The 18,529-nt window shown below is 44.2% G+C and overlaps 1 protein-coding gene across 2 annotated transcripts in view; it reads left to right on the plus strand.

Moving 5' to 3' along the window:
- The window catches only part of IST1 (IST1 factor associated with ESCRT-III), a 112,626-nt gene that overhangs the window by 13,332 nt on the left and 80,765 nt on the right, over positions 1 to 18,529 (plus strand). For both annotated transcript variants that reach the window (XM_086945531.1, XM_086945532.1), the window contains exon 5: positions 15,266 to 15,349. In XM_086945531.1, coding sequence (XP_086801657.1) covers positions 15,266 to 15,349 — 84 coding nt within the window. The remainder of the gene's footprint in view (positions 1 to 15,265; positions 15,350 to 18,529) is intronic.

The following is an 18,529-nucleotide window of genomic DNA, read 5'->3' on the forward strand; positions in this document are numbered from 1 at the left end:
TTGCCATCGAACTGAGTTTCCATGCCAGTAACTAACCCCTTTTGCTAAGGCTGTATCCCACACTCTCCTGCTGATGTCTGGAAATGTATGCCTTGGATTCTGTAGCATATTTGAGAGATGTTTCTGGATCATCCATAATAGCATTTCCCTTGTGTACTTCTCCCCTTGTTTTCCTTTCTCGTCTGGGTGCTTCTCCCCCACCCACTCCATATTGCCTTCTGTGTTGTTTCTCGTCACCTGCACCCTCTGTGTTGTTTCCTGGCACCAGCGCCCTCTGTGTTGTTTCTCTCCACCCATGTACCCTTCACCGGTTTTCATCCGCGTTTTTTTTTTCTTTAGTCTGACTGTGGCTTTGTATATTTTTTTATTTCAAGAGTTTTATTAGGTTTTTCAAACTGAACAAAAGAAACAATGATGTGACTACATAGCAAGATACAAAAGTACAATAAACATATTTCATATGCAGGGTTAGGCGATAGCCTGTGGACTAATGGAAACTAAGAGAACTCATACAAATGGAAAAGCAATATCCAGAACAAAAAGAAGTAAAGTGATAAATAAAAGTCACAAAAGGGTTACGCAGGGGACATGACCAACTACAGTACAATATAATGTCCGCGTTCTTCGTGATGCTTCCCCCCCCGCCTTGCCCTCCATGTTGTTCCCCCACCAACATATCAATAAGAAAATCGCTTTTGTGGTGCTCATTTTTTTATTTACTGAGCCAACTTGGAAAATAAAAAGAACAATCATTTACAAAAGTTAGAGCTATTGGTATTGTAAATGACACATTTTTTATTTGTGTTGGTTTTGAAAACAGATAAATAAATGGCATTGTCATTTACAATGCCAATAGCTTAATCTCTCGCAAATGCGAGACCTACTGCATTTGCAATGCAATAGGTCTCGTATTTACGCGAGTTTGAGCTCTTGACATTGCAAATAACAACGCGTTTTATTTATGTTTCAAAAACACACACACAGCCACCCGCGCTTTTCTTTTAATGTTACAAGTAAAGCACGGGTGCCGCGATTATACCAAAAGTAAAGAAATAGAAAAAACACGTATTTCTTTAATTTTGGTATAATCGCGACACCCACACTTTACTTGTAACATTAAAAGTAAAAGCGCGGGTGCCGCGATTATTGTCAATTAGCTCGCCACGACGTGCTGCTTTCTCTTTAAGAGCCAGACTCACTGCTGGAGTAAAAGGTTCCTTATCTTCTTTATGGGGCCATCTGTTTCGCCCCATAAAGAAGATAAGAAACCTTTTACCACAGCAGTAAGTCAAGGAACCCAGTCTGAAAAGGATGGGCTTAAATAGAAAGAAGTACGTCACGGCAACCTCTTTTCCAATGGCTGGCCACCGTTAAGCATGAACGGTGACGCCAGCCAATGGAAAAGAGGGGCGGGGCTTAACCTCGCCAGTGAAAATACCTCTATCTTATTAAGTCTCGCCAGCGAGTCTGCGCATGTGTGCAGTCTTACGCTAGCCGAGACCTAAAAAAAGCACTTGTCATTTTGTTGGCAAGCATGCATATCGACTGTGCCTACAAAATGATGCTGTCACCATGTTGCACAGAATCTGGGAAGGCTAAAAAACATTGGCAACACCAGTAGGTTCCTAAGGTCTACCTATTGGCTTTGCCAATGCTTGTTTTGTCCCTAAAAAAAAAAAAAGGGAGAAATTTAAAGGCATACAATCTCACATAGAGGGGAACTGCTTTGTACAGCTCCACAGCATCAGAATGTAGCAAAATGACAACTGGTCTTGAGTCCCTTTTTAAAAAAATGTTTTTATTGTATAGATCCATTCGCATGGGCTTCTAGCATTAATTCGTTTTTCACAGATACTGCAGTTAAATGCAAATATCTGTCGCTTCATGCAAAGTTCCTACCATTTCCCAAGACAGTTTTCTGACAGATAGGTGTTGGATTTCTCATGTTTTCTCTACCAGTGGAGACCCTGATTTTGACAGGAACGTGGCCAAACGGAGTGCAAAGTGTGAATTTCTTCACTATATACCCACTTGTAATCTAGCTTTGAACATTTTTGTGCAAGAACAAATATTTTGTCCTTTAGTATTATGGTTCTGCGTGAGAAATGTTAACACCCACTTTTGGGTTGGCCACTAAACTGCAGAGTGAGACTGGTTTTCACCCCTCGTTTAAAATCTAAGTCATAAAAGTTACCACAAAGAAGATGATTCATAATAAAGGTCCCACCAAGGCCTGTAGTGTGTTGGTGATCTTTGGTTCAAGGGAGGGCATTTCACTTTCCCTGAGTCGAGGAAACTTGGCGCAGATTTCTTAAAGTCCAAAACAGACTTCCTAAACTTTAATGGAGATGGTCAACCCATAAAAGGGAGCTTTCTTATTTCTTGAGGGACATTGGTCCCAAGGTCAAAGTTTTCTGCTCATGATAAAATTGTGATCCGGTGATTGTTCACAACGCACCGGATCCAGTGGTAGCTCCAGCTGGTCTCGAAAGTCACTGTTCCACCACGGACAGTGTTTGTGTTGTGCAAAGGACTAGACACAGAAAGTAGGTTCCCTGTGGTTACTCTGCTTTAGCGCCTGTATCTTGTTGGTTGTGGCTGGTTATGGTTCCCTCTGTTCAGAAACTGACTGATCTAAGAGGTTTTGCAGAATCAACAGAAGTAGCCTTTTGATGCTTCAAGCACATCTCCCACACTTGGTTTATAGCATTTTTTAAAATATTTATTCTATTCTTAATCATTACAAAAAAGTTAACAGCACAGCATGATATATACTAGGTGCATTAAAACGCATCAACTTGGCTCTTAATAGAACAATGCAGCATTATATGTACCTTGGCTGTGCGTTGCGTTTCTTTAACCTAGTGGCTAAGTTCCAAATCTGTATATTTTCCACATAGCACTGTACAATGTCTAGAGTATAACGGACTGCAAACATAAGTGCACCACAGGGCTTCCACTCAAATATAGGTATTATACTTTTTCATTTCTCTAAAGATTTGTAGTTAAGTGGTTGTATCCAGTTCTGAAAGATACATCCATATTAGTCTCCAAATGTTCCTTGGGCAAGCTGTGGGACGTTAAAGGGAGGATTAAAGCTCCACTGTTTTGTTGCAAAATGCTGCATTGACTAGCCAGCCATTGAGTCTAGGAGGCAGTCCTCTCAACCATGGCATTGTTGCGCAGCGTATGCCAGTAAAAGTACGATCTTCATCAGCCCATGACTTACTGAGAGACATTCCCAGCTTACCCCATCAAGGTTATAATCATATTAAGTTCAATATGAGTTTGAACGATTTTGGATGTTGTACCAATGACATCCCCAATACACACCCTTGCCCCAAAATCCTGAACTCCAAGGCAATGCCAAGACAGATGTATAAAGTCAGCATACCTTGCTGAAAGAGTCAATTCCTTAGCCTAAATTGCCGCTCAATAATAAAACACTATGCCGAAGTGTTTAAATTGATACAAGATGCAATACCTGATATTCTCTTTTTAACAGAGACCTGGTTTACCCCTTACACGGAGACCGAGCCACTACTGGCTCTACCGTAGGGCTATACTGTGAAGAAAAGTAATAGAACTGGCAGTAGAGGAGGAGGCATTGCGGTCATCTTTATAACCAGCTACTCATGTAGTTTTATTAGTGAGATTATTGCTGACTCTGAAAGTGCCCTCTTCAAAATTAATCTGAACTGCAACTTTATCCTATCAGGATTGTTTATTTATCGCCCCCCTGGTCCGTCAATTTTTTTTAGGGTAGGGCCAACGAACTTGGTCGGCATACTGGCGACCAAGTCTGCTAACTTCAATATCATGGGGCTCTCAACCGCCACCTGGAGGCCAGCCAAAACTATGAGATCGACAACTTTTTGGCGGATCTCGCAGCCTGTCAATGCAATGCGTCCTCAGCATTACACACTCTGCAGGACCCCTCTTAGACCGTGTATTTACTAATCTACCTTCTTTAGAAGTTTATCTGATCCCCATGGCCTGGTCAGACCACTTTCTAAATTCCATGACATTACAGGGTAAAGGCCTATCATCAGGCGTCCACCCTAATCCTATTCTGAAATCCTACATCCACAGATCCCTCAACTGCCTGTTGATATAGAAGTAGCAAACAGCCTTCTGCATGAATGGCTTACGCGTACTCTTGATGTATTCCCGCAAAATACACTTACAGCCGCAGAAACACCGGCCAGTCCATGGTTCAACGAGACGCTGAACCCGATGAGAAATAACTGCAAGGCATTGAAGCGCGCTTGGAGATGCCACTATGACCCCGCCCTCAAGACACAATACCGCTCAGCTGTTAAGGCCTATCATAAATCTATTAATAAATCGAGAGCTTACTACTTCGGAGAAAAAATTTAAACGGCAGCAATCCGGCCAAAAGCATTTTCTCCCTGCTAAAAGATCTTAGTAAGCCCCCCCCCCACACCATCGGCAACAAAGGTCTTAAGGCTCTGTTCAGTCTTTTTGGTCCCTGATTACTCTCTTTCCCAGCACTATCCCATGAGGTATTAACTATTAAATACCTTTGCAAAAAAATTAAATTGGGATCACCAGCTTACCCACTTAAACCGGATCAGTTCCAGAAATTTCTATTTCTACCCCAGCTTCTACCTAGGTTTTGTGAACTGATACATCTGTCCTTGTCATCTGCAGTAACCGTTTCGTGGAAACGCGCCCAGGTTATCCCATTTCTAAAAATCCTGACCCACGATGACTCCAAGCCAGAATACTTTTGCCCCATGTCATTACTTCCCTTTGTGGCTAAAATCAGAGTCTTACATCAACTCTATGCTAACCGCAGAATGGCTTCACACCCCGTCACAGCACCTTAATCCGCCCTGCTGGCGGTCACAGAACACCTGCGGAGCTCCCTGGAGAAGGGCAATACCTCTGTTCTGATCCTCCTTGACCGCCGCACCACTTTCAACACTGTATTGCATCAGATTCTGCTGCAACGCTTACAAGAGATGGGTATTGGAGGTGCTGCTCTAAACTGGTTTACATAATTTCTATCGGAAAGGTCCTTCCAAGTCGTCTCCCTCCCCTACAGTTTTCAGATAGATTCCCTATGTCATGGGGTGCTGCAGGGATCAGCTTTGAGCTCTATGTTATTTTGTACATACAACCCCTAGAGGTGGTTGCAAAACATAGGGGCCTCTCCCTGGTCTTCTATGCTGATGATACTCCACTCCTGATCTCTCTGTCAAAGAACTCTGACCAAAAGATGGTTAAGTTCCAGGATGACATGGTGGCCATCACAGACTGGATGGTGGCCAAATGCTTACAGCTGAAGGCTAACATATCTGAGATTCTTCTCCTGGGAAAAAACACCCTTTTATGGAGCGATCGCTGGTGGCATTCTGCGTTGGGCCCCCACCGCCTAAGGAGACCGTAAAAAATCTGGGTGTCTGTGTTGACTGTACTCTGACCTTTCAGGCACAGACAAAATCAGTGGCTGATGTCTGTTTCAGACTCTTACATGGAGTTGAGCCACTGCTTGGGTTCTTTGACGCCCAAGCATGCCAAATCATTATCCAGTCTACCATACTTTCTAGCCTGGATTACTGTATTCTCTGTACTTGGGTGCCAATAAAGCTGGGATTAATCGTCTTCAGAGGGTGTAAAATGCCCGGCCTGGATGCTATTCGCCCTTCCCAAATCCTGCTCAGTCTCCAACTTTATACGTACACTCCATTGGCTTCCGGTGGAGAAGAGAATCCACTTTAAGACCCAGTGCATTTCACGCAGAATTCTGTATGCTCAAGCTCCTCCATTCTATCCAATCTACTTATTTCGTACGTTTCTAACCGCTCGCTGTGCTCTGCAGATCAACATCTGGCATGTGATCTCCATGTCAGAAGAGTACGGGCAGGAGGTCTGCCTTTCCGTGTCCTAGCTTCTGCCCTCTGGAATGCCATCCCAGGTACCATCAGGAGCATTCAGAACCACAAGCCATTAAGGAAGGCAGTAAAGATCTGGCTTTCCCAGGCATAATTCACCCGCCCTAGTCTCCTGCCTTGTCTGGTCAATCTGGAAATAGTGCTGGGACGCCCCGTTGCTGGGGCAGCCATGTGCTTTACACATCTGGTAACATAACATAACATACATGCGTGGACACTTGCAACAGGCCAGGCTTAAAGTAAAATCAAACAGAAGTGTAGTATATCTTGGTAAGGAATTTATAATATGGTAATTTATGCCTGTAGTTCGGAGAAATCAGTTCATTTGGGAAACAATGAAATGTCCAACATTTATCAGTAATGAATAATCCTCGGTTGGTTTCCCATGCCCTGCACACTGGATCAAGCATCCAGGTATGTATAGGCAACAACCATCTGTATAATTTGGATATACCCTTTTGAGTATTTTAGCGTTGATGTGATGTGTATTGGATGCACAAATTCAGTGGGTTCATTAAACCTGTCTGAAACTTGCATCCTTTTTTTGTGTCGAATTTACTCAAATTGCCCCAATATTACATGAAATTATGCTTTTGTTGCATACAATGCAGATCTGGTATTTTGTGATAATTTCAAGGATGAAATGCATCCTTATGTCCAAGGTTTATGTAACTATACATTTCATGCCCCACAATATGATTTTTACCTAAATGAAATCTCAACTACGCAATGTGGTGGTCGTGTAGTAATTGAAATGCCAGAAATTACTCAACCTGCATAATAAACATAATGTTGCATAGGGTAAATGGAGCGCATAATCTTTCTCAGTTTACAGTATGTAAATATTTTCAGTGTTGCAGTCTATTAGCAAAGTTGTATGTCCCTGCCCCCCATTCTAATTGTTCCAGAGTGAAAAAGTATTTTTAGGTGGTGAATGGGAGTACATAGTTAGTGGCGGAACAAATAGCATTATTTGTCAAGACTTGACCTTCCACATGCAGCTTGCCATGTGATGCCATATTACAGACCATTTGTATATGAACTTTTGGCACAGGTGTTTGTAGGATCAGTCTTGTCATAACAAGATGTTGAAACCCTATTTCTTCAGCAGTTCATTTTTGTTATTCAGTTGCCTTTTATTTCTTACCAGAGCACCACATACCTCCCCATAGGCAGCTGCTGCCCTCTAGAAATTATTTATCTTTCACTTATTTATTGTAAGGTATATTCTTCAACCTGATCTCTCTCAGTATTCAAGTGAGGCATATGTTGTTGTGGGTGGTACCAAAAATATCAGAAATGTGCGGCATGGAAAACTTCCCTTTTCCTAAACTCAGCTAGCTCAGCAGGTGTTGCTCACTAACTCATAATCCATCCATTTAGTCAGCAGTGTTTTCAGGCTTGAAGAAAGCGTTATTGGGAGGTATTGGAATGGTGATGAATAGATTCAAAACGTTGGGCGTTGTAACCTTTTTGATGGTTGCTGTTGTGCCAGCAGTTGGTAATGGTAACTTTGTCCAGCAGTCTATTTGCATCTTAAAGTGTATCATGACTGGGCCATAATCCCTCACTATCATGGTGTCTGTCCCTATGTATACAGACGACACAACTAGTCCCTTGCAAAATTTCAGCAGGATTACAGGAGTGAGTGGCAGAATCTGGCATTTACGCCACTTAAGTGAGTGTGCACCTAATCTACAGACCTCTTGGATCACGGAGATGAAGTTAGTCTCTGGTGTTTGATGAGAAGCATAACATTGTCTGTATATGGGAGGAGCTACGACAGCAAACAAGATGGCCGCATAGTCTCCCGGCTCCGCCGACCTCCGTCTTTCGCTTGCAAATCCTGTCATCTATCCTGATTTTCCGCCACATATCCGTGTCTATGAACTAATCTGCAGTCCGATGGAGCAATCCCGAGACTTTTCCGACATTGTGGAGTGGAGTAATGTCGAGGTTTGACTCGAGGCCTAACCCAGTCTGGAAGCCGGGGTCTCGAGTGCTGGTCCTGCCGGGTCCCAGTTGAACAACAGCGGACTGGTGAGGGTGGCAGGGTCCGGTCCATGGAACTTTCGATATCTTTTGGACTGCTTTGCTGCCGATCTGCTGCCTGGTCTCGTATCGAAGGTGAGGAGATGTGTGACGCCTGAGGCGGTGTGGCGGAGGTCCCTGACCCGGAGGCCTAGTATTCGCCTCGCCGGTGACTTTGGGTTGGGGACTTGGCGTGCACGAAAGCATGTTGACTATCTGTCCCTCACGGTTCATCCCTGCTCTGCCTAATCTTCCCCCGGGGAGAGCGGCTCTCCGAGGGGATCACTATGCCTGATGTCATGCGAGACCTGGCGGAGCGGGCTGAGTGCGGCCCGTCACTGCGGTCTGTGCTGGCAGCCCTCGAGGCACTTCCGGTGACTATGGAGGCCCAGGTCTGTAAACTGATGTCGGCAGCAGACGGAATTAGGCAATCGGGACCGGACCCTGATTCATCGCACGGGGCTCGACAGACAGCTCTACTCCCGATAGACACCCCAGCGGTGCATTCAGACCCTGTGCATGGAGCTGTGCCTGCCTCTACAGCAGTGGAACTGATCGAACATGCTGCGATCTGTGTATCGACTGTATGGTCGGAATCCTTGGTTTCGCTACCAGTGGAACATTTAACTGCTGTTCCCACTCTGGAAACTTTTGGTCGAGACTGTGAACTGCGTTGGATTGTGTCGCACCCCCCTCCCAGCTGGTTCATCAAGATGGCGGAGGAAACAGTGTCGGGCCTTGGATTCGGGGAGGGGCACCGTTGGAACCGGCCATGTACTTTGGGGTTCGCCAGCTTTTCTCCATCTAGCAGACTATATTTCGGCAACTTCTATGTATATTTTGACAATTTGTGGATGGAGTTCTATTTACCAGAGGGAGTCAACAAGTTTGATCGACGGGGTCAAGGCTGAGTCTGTTGTTTTGGGTTTACTATTGTGGTTTAATCGGTAACGGGATTTGCTTTATTAGGTTAACGGAGACCGGGCGGGGTTTATAGTTTCCTCCGGTGTAATCTTCTATTGTGTTTTGCTCGATTGCGTCAGCTTTGTGGGGGATTCTTTGTTAAGGCGGGGGGGGGAGACCGGGAATGTGTATGACAATGCCCTCCTCCATTTCTACTTAGTGTCGGGGTTTAGTCACTCTTTTATATCTCTTCGTTCTCTCTATATTTCGGGTTTCAGTTATTTGGGGCGACAGGCACGCTGCTAGGGGGGGGTAGGCCGTAGTCATCTGCAGGGTGGGGGGTTGGGGGGAGGGGATTTTTTGTTTTGCCTTTATTTGTTTCTATGGCCCTATTTTTTTCTCTTTTGTTTCCTTTCTTTTACCTTTTCTTACGTTTCTTCATTTTTCGGGTCAACATAGTGGGTCCACTCTTGTGTCTATTATCGATCCTTTTTTATCTGTGCCTATACTTTCTACAGTATTATCAGTATCAATGGGCGGGCGCTTAACTGGTGCGAACTGTGACTGTATGCTTGTTTATCCTGAATCATATGCTTTAGCGCCACTGTTCTAACTGCGATCGTTCTAACTGTGGATGTTTTACTATTTTGCCCGCCCTTTATGCGACTCTGTGTTATTGTATGGCACCTGATCCTTTCATTTTTTGCATTATAAAATGGAGCCTTTTGAATCCTGTAATTTAGTTGGTACACTCAATAACAAGTTTTAACCGAATCTATGGTACCTCCGATTCACGGGCTGCCGAGTCGTGTCATAACTGACTTGCTGTGATGAAACTGATTAGCGGCCGGCCCTGGTGGTTGTAGGCCCATACTTGTAACCGTTTGAAGTAAAATAAAGGTTTTCCCCCCAAAAAAAAAAACATTGTCTGTATATAACTAGACTTGTTTCCTTCTTGGAAACAGCAATCCCCTATTAGAAAGATTGGCCCTCAGCCAGGGCTCCAGTGGCTCCATTGGTATTGTGATTTTTTTGTTGTTGTTGTTGTTGAAGTTTTATATAGCGCGAACTTGACCCGAAAGTGGGTATCAGAGTGCTTTACATGAGCATCAGTTTAAGTAGGGACTTCCCTGACTCATTTCTTTACGGATGGTGAGTTTCTCCGACATACGGCAGCTAACCTATATCATCCCCACAGGCACCACACATGGGAGTTTGGTCAAGGATAGTAAGTCGTCCCCCACCTCATCCACATCCTACTTAGGATTGTAAACCTTAAGGCCAATTCCAAGGAACCAAAGGCCTTCTTGCTGTCTAGAGACTTCACTAATAGAAGGTCTGATTTGGCGCATTAATCCAAATCATGAACAAGATTATACAGTATTAATCTGCAGGGGAAACATTCCTCCTGCTTTGGCAGGGCAAGTTTATCCATCATTGAGGAAGTCTGGTGGATCTGATCTTGGCTAATATCAAGATTCAGGCAGTAGGGAAGGCAATGGGAAGAATGTATTCTGGCACCCTTATTGGACTTTTAACAATGTAATGATTAGTTTCTCTAGATGCAGGGGTAAAGTCTGCCTGTTTCCAAAGATTTTGCTTATAGCTCCAAGAGATGTGGGGCCTGAAGTTCTTAAAGCCAATTATAGAATTGGCAGTCAGGCCATCTGAGCCTGGAGCTCTGCTGTTTGCTGATGAGTAAATAGCAGTCTTTACTTCTACTAGGTTTAGCAGTTGCACCAAAAGCAGTCTATAAATGTCATCTGTCCACACCAGTGCTTTTTCATCAAGATAAAATGTTAATAGGTAGGCATCTGTAGTTTTCTAGTGGTGTGTGAACTGGAGTAGACCGCCAAATACTTTTAGAACTTCTGAATGTAAATGTTCCCTGAGTTGAATGCTCGATATGTCCGACCAGTTAATCTTTGATCATATATCATGTTTTTTATGTGACACGTTATACAAATATTCATTTAATAGCTAAGCAAGGAAAAGTAACATGTTTTGTGGTAATTGTTGTATCCCTTTTTTCGCAATAAGGCAAAGATGTATACCATAAGATGAAAGACTAACACAACACCATCATTATGAACTCTTACAATGGCTAAGATCATTGATTTAAGAAAATAATAATCTCTAAACTACTGAATAGACTTGTATTTATGAACTACTGCTTTACTAGACTGTTCAACACAACATAGATTATTCAGTACCTGTGATAGAGGACACAGATTAATGTTGATACCTCCTGTGTAATGCAGCCGTTCTGCTGTAATTAACTTGTAATGAGATCCTTACCATCTCTTATTGAGGACTCCTAGAGTTTTGTAGAGGCCGTGTCATGGAAGGAGGATAAAAGGCGGATCATTTGCAGGATATAGCGTTGTATATCATTACAATAGTTGGAATCCTACTTGTATCGAGTAAGGGATTGTGACTGTTCTGAAGTATTGCAGGATACTAAATGGAGCTCTTTACGAGTTCAACTAAACATATCAATTTATGATATGTCTGTTGAATGTTCTTGCATGTTTGATCATCCTCATGGGTGCTGTCTACAAGGTATCTGTGACTTTGATCTGATAAATGTAGGAATTTTGATTTTTTTTTTTGATAGATCAAAATACAATTTCATCATCAATATCCTAAAAACATTACAGATTAAAAATCCCAATTACTATTAACACCTAATTCACACATTACTAGCAGAAATAGAAACATTTAATTAAAAAAAGCCCTTATAAAGCCCTTATAAGTATAAAGTGCATCAAAAATAAGACCCATAAAATGTTATTTCATCTTATTATGTAATAGCTTTTGCCTAATTTGCCAAACTGCATGCAGAAAGTGACACAGCTACTACAAATAGTCAAAGTACTTTATTCGGTTAATTAAAAGCATTCTATACAAAAATATTAAAATGAATGTGACATTTGTTAACAACAAAGATATTGCACATGTTACATACACAAGATAAACAAACACTTTAAAATGCAACGTTAAAACCTAATTAATAAAAAATGTATTAATGTAAACTAGATCATTGAGATTACTCTCACATTTTTCCTCCTTATCCTAACTGCTCAGGTGATTAAACTCGCTATATTAAAATTTTCCCATACATTGGGCAACATCTGTAAATATATAAGCGCTGGTTTAGCTTGTAAAAATCCTTTATCTTTTAGAATTGGGTGAATAAAATGTCTCTGACTATATAAAAATGCTTGCAGAATAAAACAAAGTGCAATGTATCCTGGGTGGAGAAGTTATAACAAGAACAAACTCCCAGATCTTCCACCCTTCTCCATCCCGGGGGATCTGCGAGGAGAAAATGTAACTGATTCATCCTGAATCTAACTAGGAGAAAGCGGTGGTTAGAGTTGGTTACCACCTTTAAATAAGGTTCAATTGCACAAAGTGGATCAAAAATAAGACCCATAAAATGTTATTTCATCATATTATGTAATTATTTTTGCCAAACTGCATGCAGAAAGTGACACAGCTACTACAAATACTGGTTGGGTGTCACTTTAACAAATCTTGACTGTTTGTCCTCTTGCCATCAATCTCAAGGTACGGCATAGGTGGACTATCCACTTGCTTATAGCTTTGGCATACAAAGGACAAAAGAACAACAAATGTGCCATAGTTTCTACAAGATAATGGCAAAAGAAATTATGTCGGGATTCAGATTCAAGATGAAGTGAAAGCTGCAACAGGGAGGGTCCCGTATCTGAACTAAAAACAATATACGTGCTATGGCTAGACAAAATCAAAAAATTCCTTGAGTTTGCTGACAGGTTTATGTAGTAGGAAAGATTTATTTCAGCTACCCATATGTGTTTGTTGCTCCATACTAGCAGCAGTTTTCTCATGGAAACCTTTTTTCACAAATTAACATCTTAAAACTTTAACTCTCTGATGACTATTTGCCACCGATTATATCCAAACACCAATGTCTACCTCTTTTCTATTGTATGCGATTTCGGATTGTATGTATAAAGTGTGATAACAGTGTACTGTAAAGCGCTCTGATACCCCCGTGGGTCATGTTCGCGCTTTATTAAACTTTATAAATAATTTGTACAAAACACGATTGGATGTAGCAGGAACTTCCCAAAAATTAATCCAGGCTACTCCGGGCTTTTTCAGCAAAACCCCACCATTTTTTTTAAACGATTGAGTTCTTACAATCCTCTCTCTGTAATGATACAATTCACCTGACCTCCAAATTCGTACCCAGTATAGTAGTGGTCTCAATGCAGCCAATTTTGCTATTTCAGGAGTGCCAAGATTCAACCGTAGTGGCAGTCATGGGGTACTCCTACCTTAGCCTGTAAGGGCTCCAAGAAAATGATTCTCAGCAACTCTCATTGTTTCCAAGTTGCAATGGCCCTTAGCTCCGTTCCGAATAAAGCTGTAGAATTGTAGATTTCCATGGCAGGGAGCGTTTCAAAATCTACTTTTCCCAAAAGCCAGATTCTTCCAGCCAGATTCCTAGGTAGTGAAACTCTCCCACCCTTTCCAGTGGTTCCTTTCCTAAGCGGAAGGCACTCCTCACCCTACCTGTCCTTAAATAGGCCACCAATTTTTTTTCGGTGATGTTTATTTCAAAGTCATGCTCTAAACAGAAGTGGTTAAAACGATCAGTCTGGTTTTGTAATCCCCTCCTAGTTTTGGCCAACAAAATCAGCGAAGAAAAGCACCAGTATTTATTGTTTCTCCCGGGGTGGGAGAATTGTTGACACAATTCAACAGGTATCTGACAAAGTTGTTAATCTATAGAAGAAAAAGCATGGGTGCCTAAACGCTGCCTTGGCACACACCTTTTCTACTGGAATAGCCTCAGTCAGTTCTCCGTTTGTGCCACACCGGCCCCTGGCAAAATTTCCCTTGTGCAGATGACTAGATACATGCAGTACGTTTGATGGAATCTCCATCCGTCAGAGATCCTCCCACAGGGGACCACATCAAATGCGGTTACGAAGATGAAATGCCCCAATGCATTCTCTTCCACCTAACAAGAAGAAATCTAAAAACCTGGTCAATAGCTCTGGTTTTGGATCTGAAGCCTGCCTGCAGGTTCAAATGATTTGTTTCTCCTCACACAGATCTAAAAGATGCCCCAACACCTGTTTACAAAAAACCTTTTATAAATTCTCTATAAGACTAATTGGGCAGTAATTCGAAGGAATACTAGGATTCCCTTTCTTAAAAATCAGCAGATCCCTGCACCCTTCCATGATGCAGGAATAGCCTCCCCCGCCGCAATTGTATTAGAGATGATATTCATGTAGGGGATCCATACGGAGGTTTCTGATTGAAAAATATCAGCAGGAATCCTATCAAGCTATGGTAAATGTAGGAAATATATTTTAATAAGTATGGCTAAGAAAACAATGTCATACTTTGTTTTCAGCAACAAATGGAAGTCTGTTCACTTAAGCCCCTACCAGTCTTAAAGTAATAAGATGTTCATAAACCAACACGATTCAGAAAAGGGGGTGGTGATGGACAGAGTATCTGAATTAAGCAGAACACTCCTACCCAGTCAACAGATCAGGGCTTGATCCATCACCGTTTTTTAGCTCACTGCACCATCCCAGCTCAGAACCTGGCTACATGCAAATTAGTCTGTCCCTGGCCCAGTGCATCATGGGAACAGGGCAGACCAAAGTACCAAGCCAATTCTTTTACTGGAAAGGAAACAAGCTTCCGGGGACCGGTTTCTGGCATTACAGCCGTCTTCGGCCCGGCTTGCTTGAATCCTGATGGTGCAGTGAGCAAGGGACTCACATCTGAGCATACCCTTCCACGCTTATGGTGGACAAAACGATTCAGAAAAGGGGGTGGTGATGGACAGAGTATCTGAATTAAGCAGAACACTCCTACCCAGTCAACAGATCAGGGCTTAAACCAACACAGCATTAAGGAGATCTGTTGAGTAAAACCCTATAACTTACCGTGTTGAAAGCAATTTTGAATTCCAAGACCACTCTTCGCCGGTGACTCTCTTATTTATGTTTTAAAAATATTGACTGGTATCTCTCCATTTAATCTATGAGAATGAACCTGCTTATCCTCTGTTAATCATTTCTGCAAATCATGTTGAAATGTAATAAGCTGGATTTGGTTGTTAAATTACTTACTATACAAACGTTTATCTTTAGGTTTAGACAGTGGTTGCTGGGTGTCTTACGGAATGAGATGTGTTTGTGTGTGACTGTGTGTGGTTTTACAGCGAGCCCATACCTCAAGTGATTTGTACGCACTAGATCTTGAAGTGACTGCATGCTTAGGATATATCTGGATAAATTGTTGACTCGGGATGTTGGGGGGGGGGGGGGAGGGAAGGGGTACCTTTTAAAAAAAATGTAAAGCTTTGCTAAGTTTTTATTTATTTATTGCAGGTGGCAGATCAGCTGTGTGCAAAGTATAGCAAGGAATATGGGAAGCTGTGCAGGACAAACCAGATCGGGACTGTTAATGAAAGAGTAAGAAAACAGTTGCATGTAACTAGTTCTAATAAACATCTGGGCCGAGTAAATCACCCATGGCTTCCTGGGAAAAGGTCAATGCTTTCTAGCCAGTAAGAGGATCAAACAAGGGGGAACCATAATTTGAGGAGGTTACACCAGAAGGCATCTAATTTTCCCGATTGAAGGCAGATGTAACTCATACATAGCCAAGGTATAAAAACAAAGCTGTGACCTAACTCAACATAACTGAAGTTAACCAAGATAACTCACAAGAGGAGCGAGGTGTTCATTCAACATAATACAAATAATTTAATTTGCAGCATGAAATGAGGTCTCCTTAGATTATGACTTTATTCCCTGCTCAAAGACAGCTCCCATACGTACAGTGTCCCCACTTCTCGCACTGCTTATTAAGGTTTGTTTGTGCTAGTAGAGGTATTTTCTTTAGTACATTTGGAGATGAATGCTCACAAGTCTTGCATCATTAATAAACAAAGTCAACATACCCATACTCCAAGCGTCCCAAACCTTGACCCGCCATTCACCCTCTGTGAGCCATCCTTGCTTTTCAATCGCTTAGACCTATGCTAACCTACCAGATCTGAGACCTGCTTGGAGATTTGTTAGGCAACTGTTCTCTATTCATTCCACTGGCTTATACCAAGACCAAGATTATAAATAAAGTTAATCTAGGAGAGTGATCTCTGTCATTTCAAGGATCTGGTACAGTGACCCTATAGGACTGTTCAGTAAGTTAAGGAACCAATTTATTTTAATTAATCAATCATAGTTTGGTTGCGTTACTGGCCCGGAATGGAGTTGGGAAATTGTGTGTTCACTGTTTTAGGTTGGGAATTGATGATCAATGACAAACATTGAAGCTGTATGCCTCTCCCACCCAACAAGATGTAAGTCCAAATAGCCAGATGTGATGTGCACTGACGGGGGGGCGTGGCTTGGATGCCGAGGAGGTAGGCAGCGTGAGCCTGGAGCTCCGCGCCCGATCCTGAAAATCATCCTGAATATCTGATCGGACCCCTACGAAACTGATATAATCCGGTATTTGAAGGTGTCACGGAGAGTCCGACGCCGGCGGCGGTCGACCCGAGGCCGTTCCCAGCCCGGGATTTGAATCTGAAAGTTTGTGTCAGGCGTGAAGTCATTGAGCTAAGATGGCGGCTGTGGCCTGAAGCACGGGGACGACGGAGACACGAGTCACGAGTCCGGATCCCTTAATGGGCTGCTGCTCTTTCCCGCTGAGGGGGGTAGGCGAACATTTCTAGCCTCCTTCGGGGGTCTAGAGTGGACCTTTCACGCACTACCGGAAGTGGATGGGAGCCGAGCCCTTGGTAGTGGAGGCGACAACATGGCGACAACCCAGTGACGATGGCCCCGGCTCTCTGAGCACGACTGGCGCCGGACGGCTCAACGGCCCATCGGAGACCCTATCCCCAAGAGGCAGCTTTGGCCTCAGAGTTCGGAGTGGTGTTCAGGGCGTGGAACGCAGTGGGCCTTCCTACTACTGCAGCACGGGGATTTTCCTGAGGGCGAGGCCCTGTAAAGTGGGGAGCGGGTGCAGAGACGACTTTGGAGGCCACCACCCTTTCCAGCCCAGATGGGGAAGCCGAAAGGGAAGGGAGATGGAGCGACCGATTCTGAGGCTACAGAGGGAGCGGATCGGGACCAGTCGGCTCTTCAACGTATGCAAGACCGTATCTTGGAGGCCATCGCCACCACAAAGGACGCCTTGCAGCAGGACATAGCTCAAGTGGCGACGGGCTTGGGCCTCCTGAAAGCTGATCATGATAAGCTTAAGGATAGGGTGAAGTCCGTGGAAATCACGGTTCAAGAATTGGCCCCGAGTCACGCAGCGGTGAGGGCACAGATGGCTGATGTGATGGATCGGTTGAAGGTGCTGGAACGGAGGGCTGAGGACGCGGAAAACCGAAATAGACGCAACAACGTGCGCCTCGTAGGCCTGCCTGAAAAAATCGAAGGAGATGATATGGTGGGCTATCTCGACAACTGGCTACGAACTGAGGTGGCGCCGAAGGGATTGTCCCCCTTCTTTTCCCTCGAGCGGGCACATAGGGTTCCAGCGCGTCCGCCAGCCCCGGGCCTTCCGCCTCGCCCGGTGGTGTTCAAGTTGCTCCACTACAGGGACAGAGACTGGTTGTTGCAGAGAGCGAGGGAAGCGGGACCTTTTCAGGTGAATAACAACAGGGTCACTATGTTCCCAGATTACACGTTTGAGACTCAGAAGCTCAGGGCCAATTTCCTGTCCCTCAAGCGGGAGCTCCGTGATGAGGGCATTAAGTATTCCCTGCTCTTCCCGGCGAAGCTGAGAGTGGTGGTGGATGAACGGACACTCTTCTTTACAACCTCGGCGGACGCCTGGGCCTGGTGGGACACCTACAAAGCGGGGACAGATGGCGCCAAGGCCAGGGAGGAGGAGGCTAAGGTAGCACAGCCAATCAGGAAATCTCAACGGATCAGGAAGAACCGCCGGAGGACCGGCAGGCCTTCGGTGTCGCAGACGGAGACGGAGAGGCAGGCGGCCCTGCAGGCTGTGGTGAACTTATCCAACAATACCAGGAGCCAGTCCGGGAAAGGTACGGAATCGGAGAACCCAGGCACGGGGTCGGAGACGGGACTCTCAGAATTTGGTGGAGCCAGAGGCCCTATTGTGACGCCGCAGACTTCGGAGGAGATCCTTGAGGCGTGATACACTGGTCTGGAGGAGCGGACTTGCTGGTTAGACGCCGGGGCGTTGTGCCCGTGGAAGCGGGACACTATTACTTGAGGTTTCGGGGCGCTATGATGTGGGGATTGTGGGGTGGAGTGTGCGGGACTGATTTGCTTTCACGAACCTTTCGCATCGATCCGCGCCCTACTGGCCCTTATGGTCATCGCAGTGGAGACTGCGAATATTATTGCCTTTCCTTGAGGGGTGGTTGGGTGTGCTAGTTTGGATGGGGGTACTTCCATTTGCGGGGGGCCTGTCCTGGGGGGTGGGAATTGAGAGCAGTTGGGGTTGCTCTGGTTGTTGTTGTTGGATGGGGGGCATGTTTTTCTGTTGGGAGAGGGTGGGGGGAACAACCTGTGGTCGTGGAGCGTGCATGGTCAATGATCTCTATTGTTCGGTCTGGATGGGCGAAGGGGAATGGCTAGTATTGGGGCTTTGAAGTGTGTGTC

The sequence above is a fragment of the Lissotriton vulgaris genome, chromosome 12 (genome assembly GCF_964263255.1).
Source record: "Lissotriton vulgaris chromosome 12, aLisVul1.2, whole genome shotgun sequence".
Lineage (NCBI taxonomy): Eukaryota > Metazoa > Chordata > Amphibia > Caudata > Salamandridae > Lissotriton > Lissotriton vulgaris.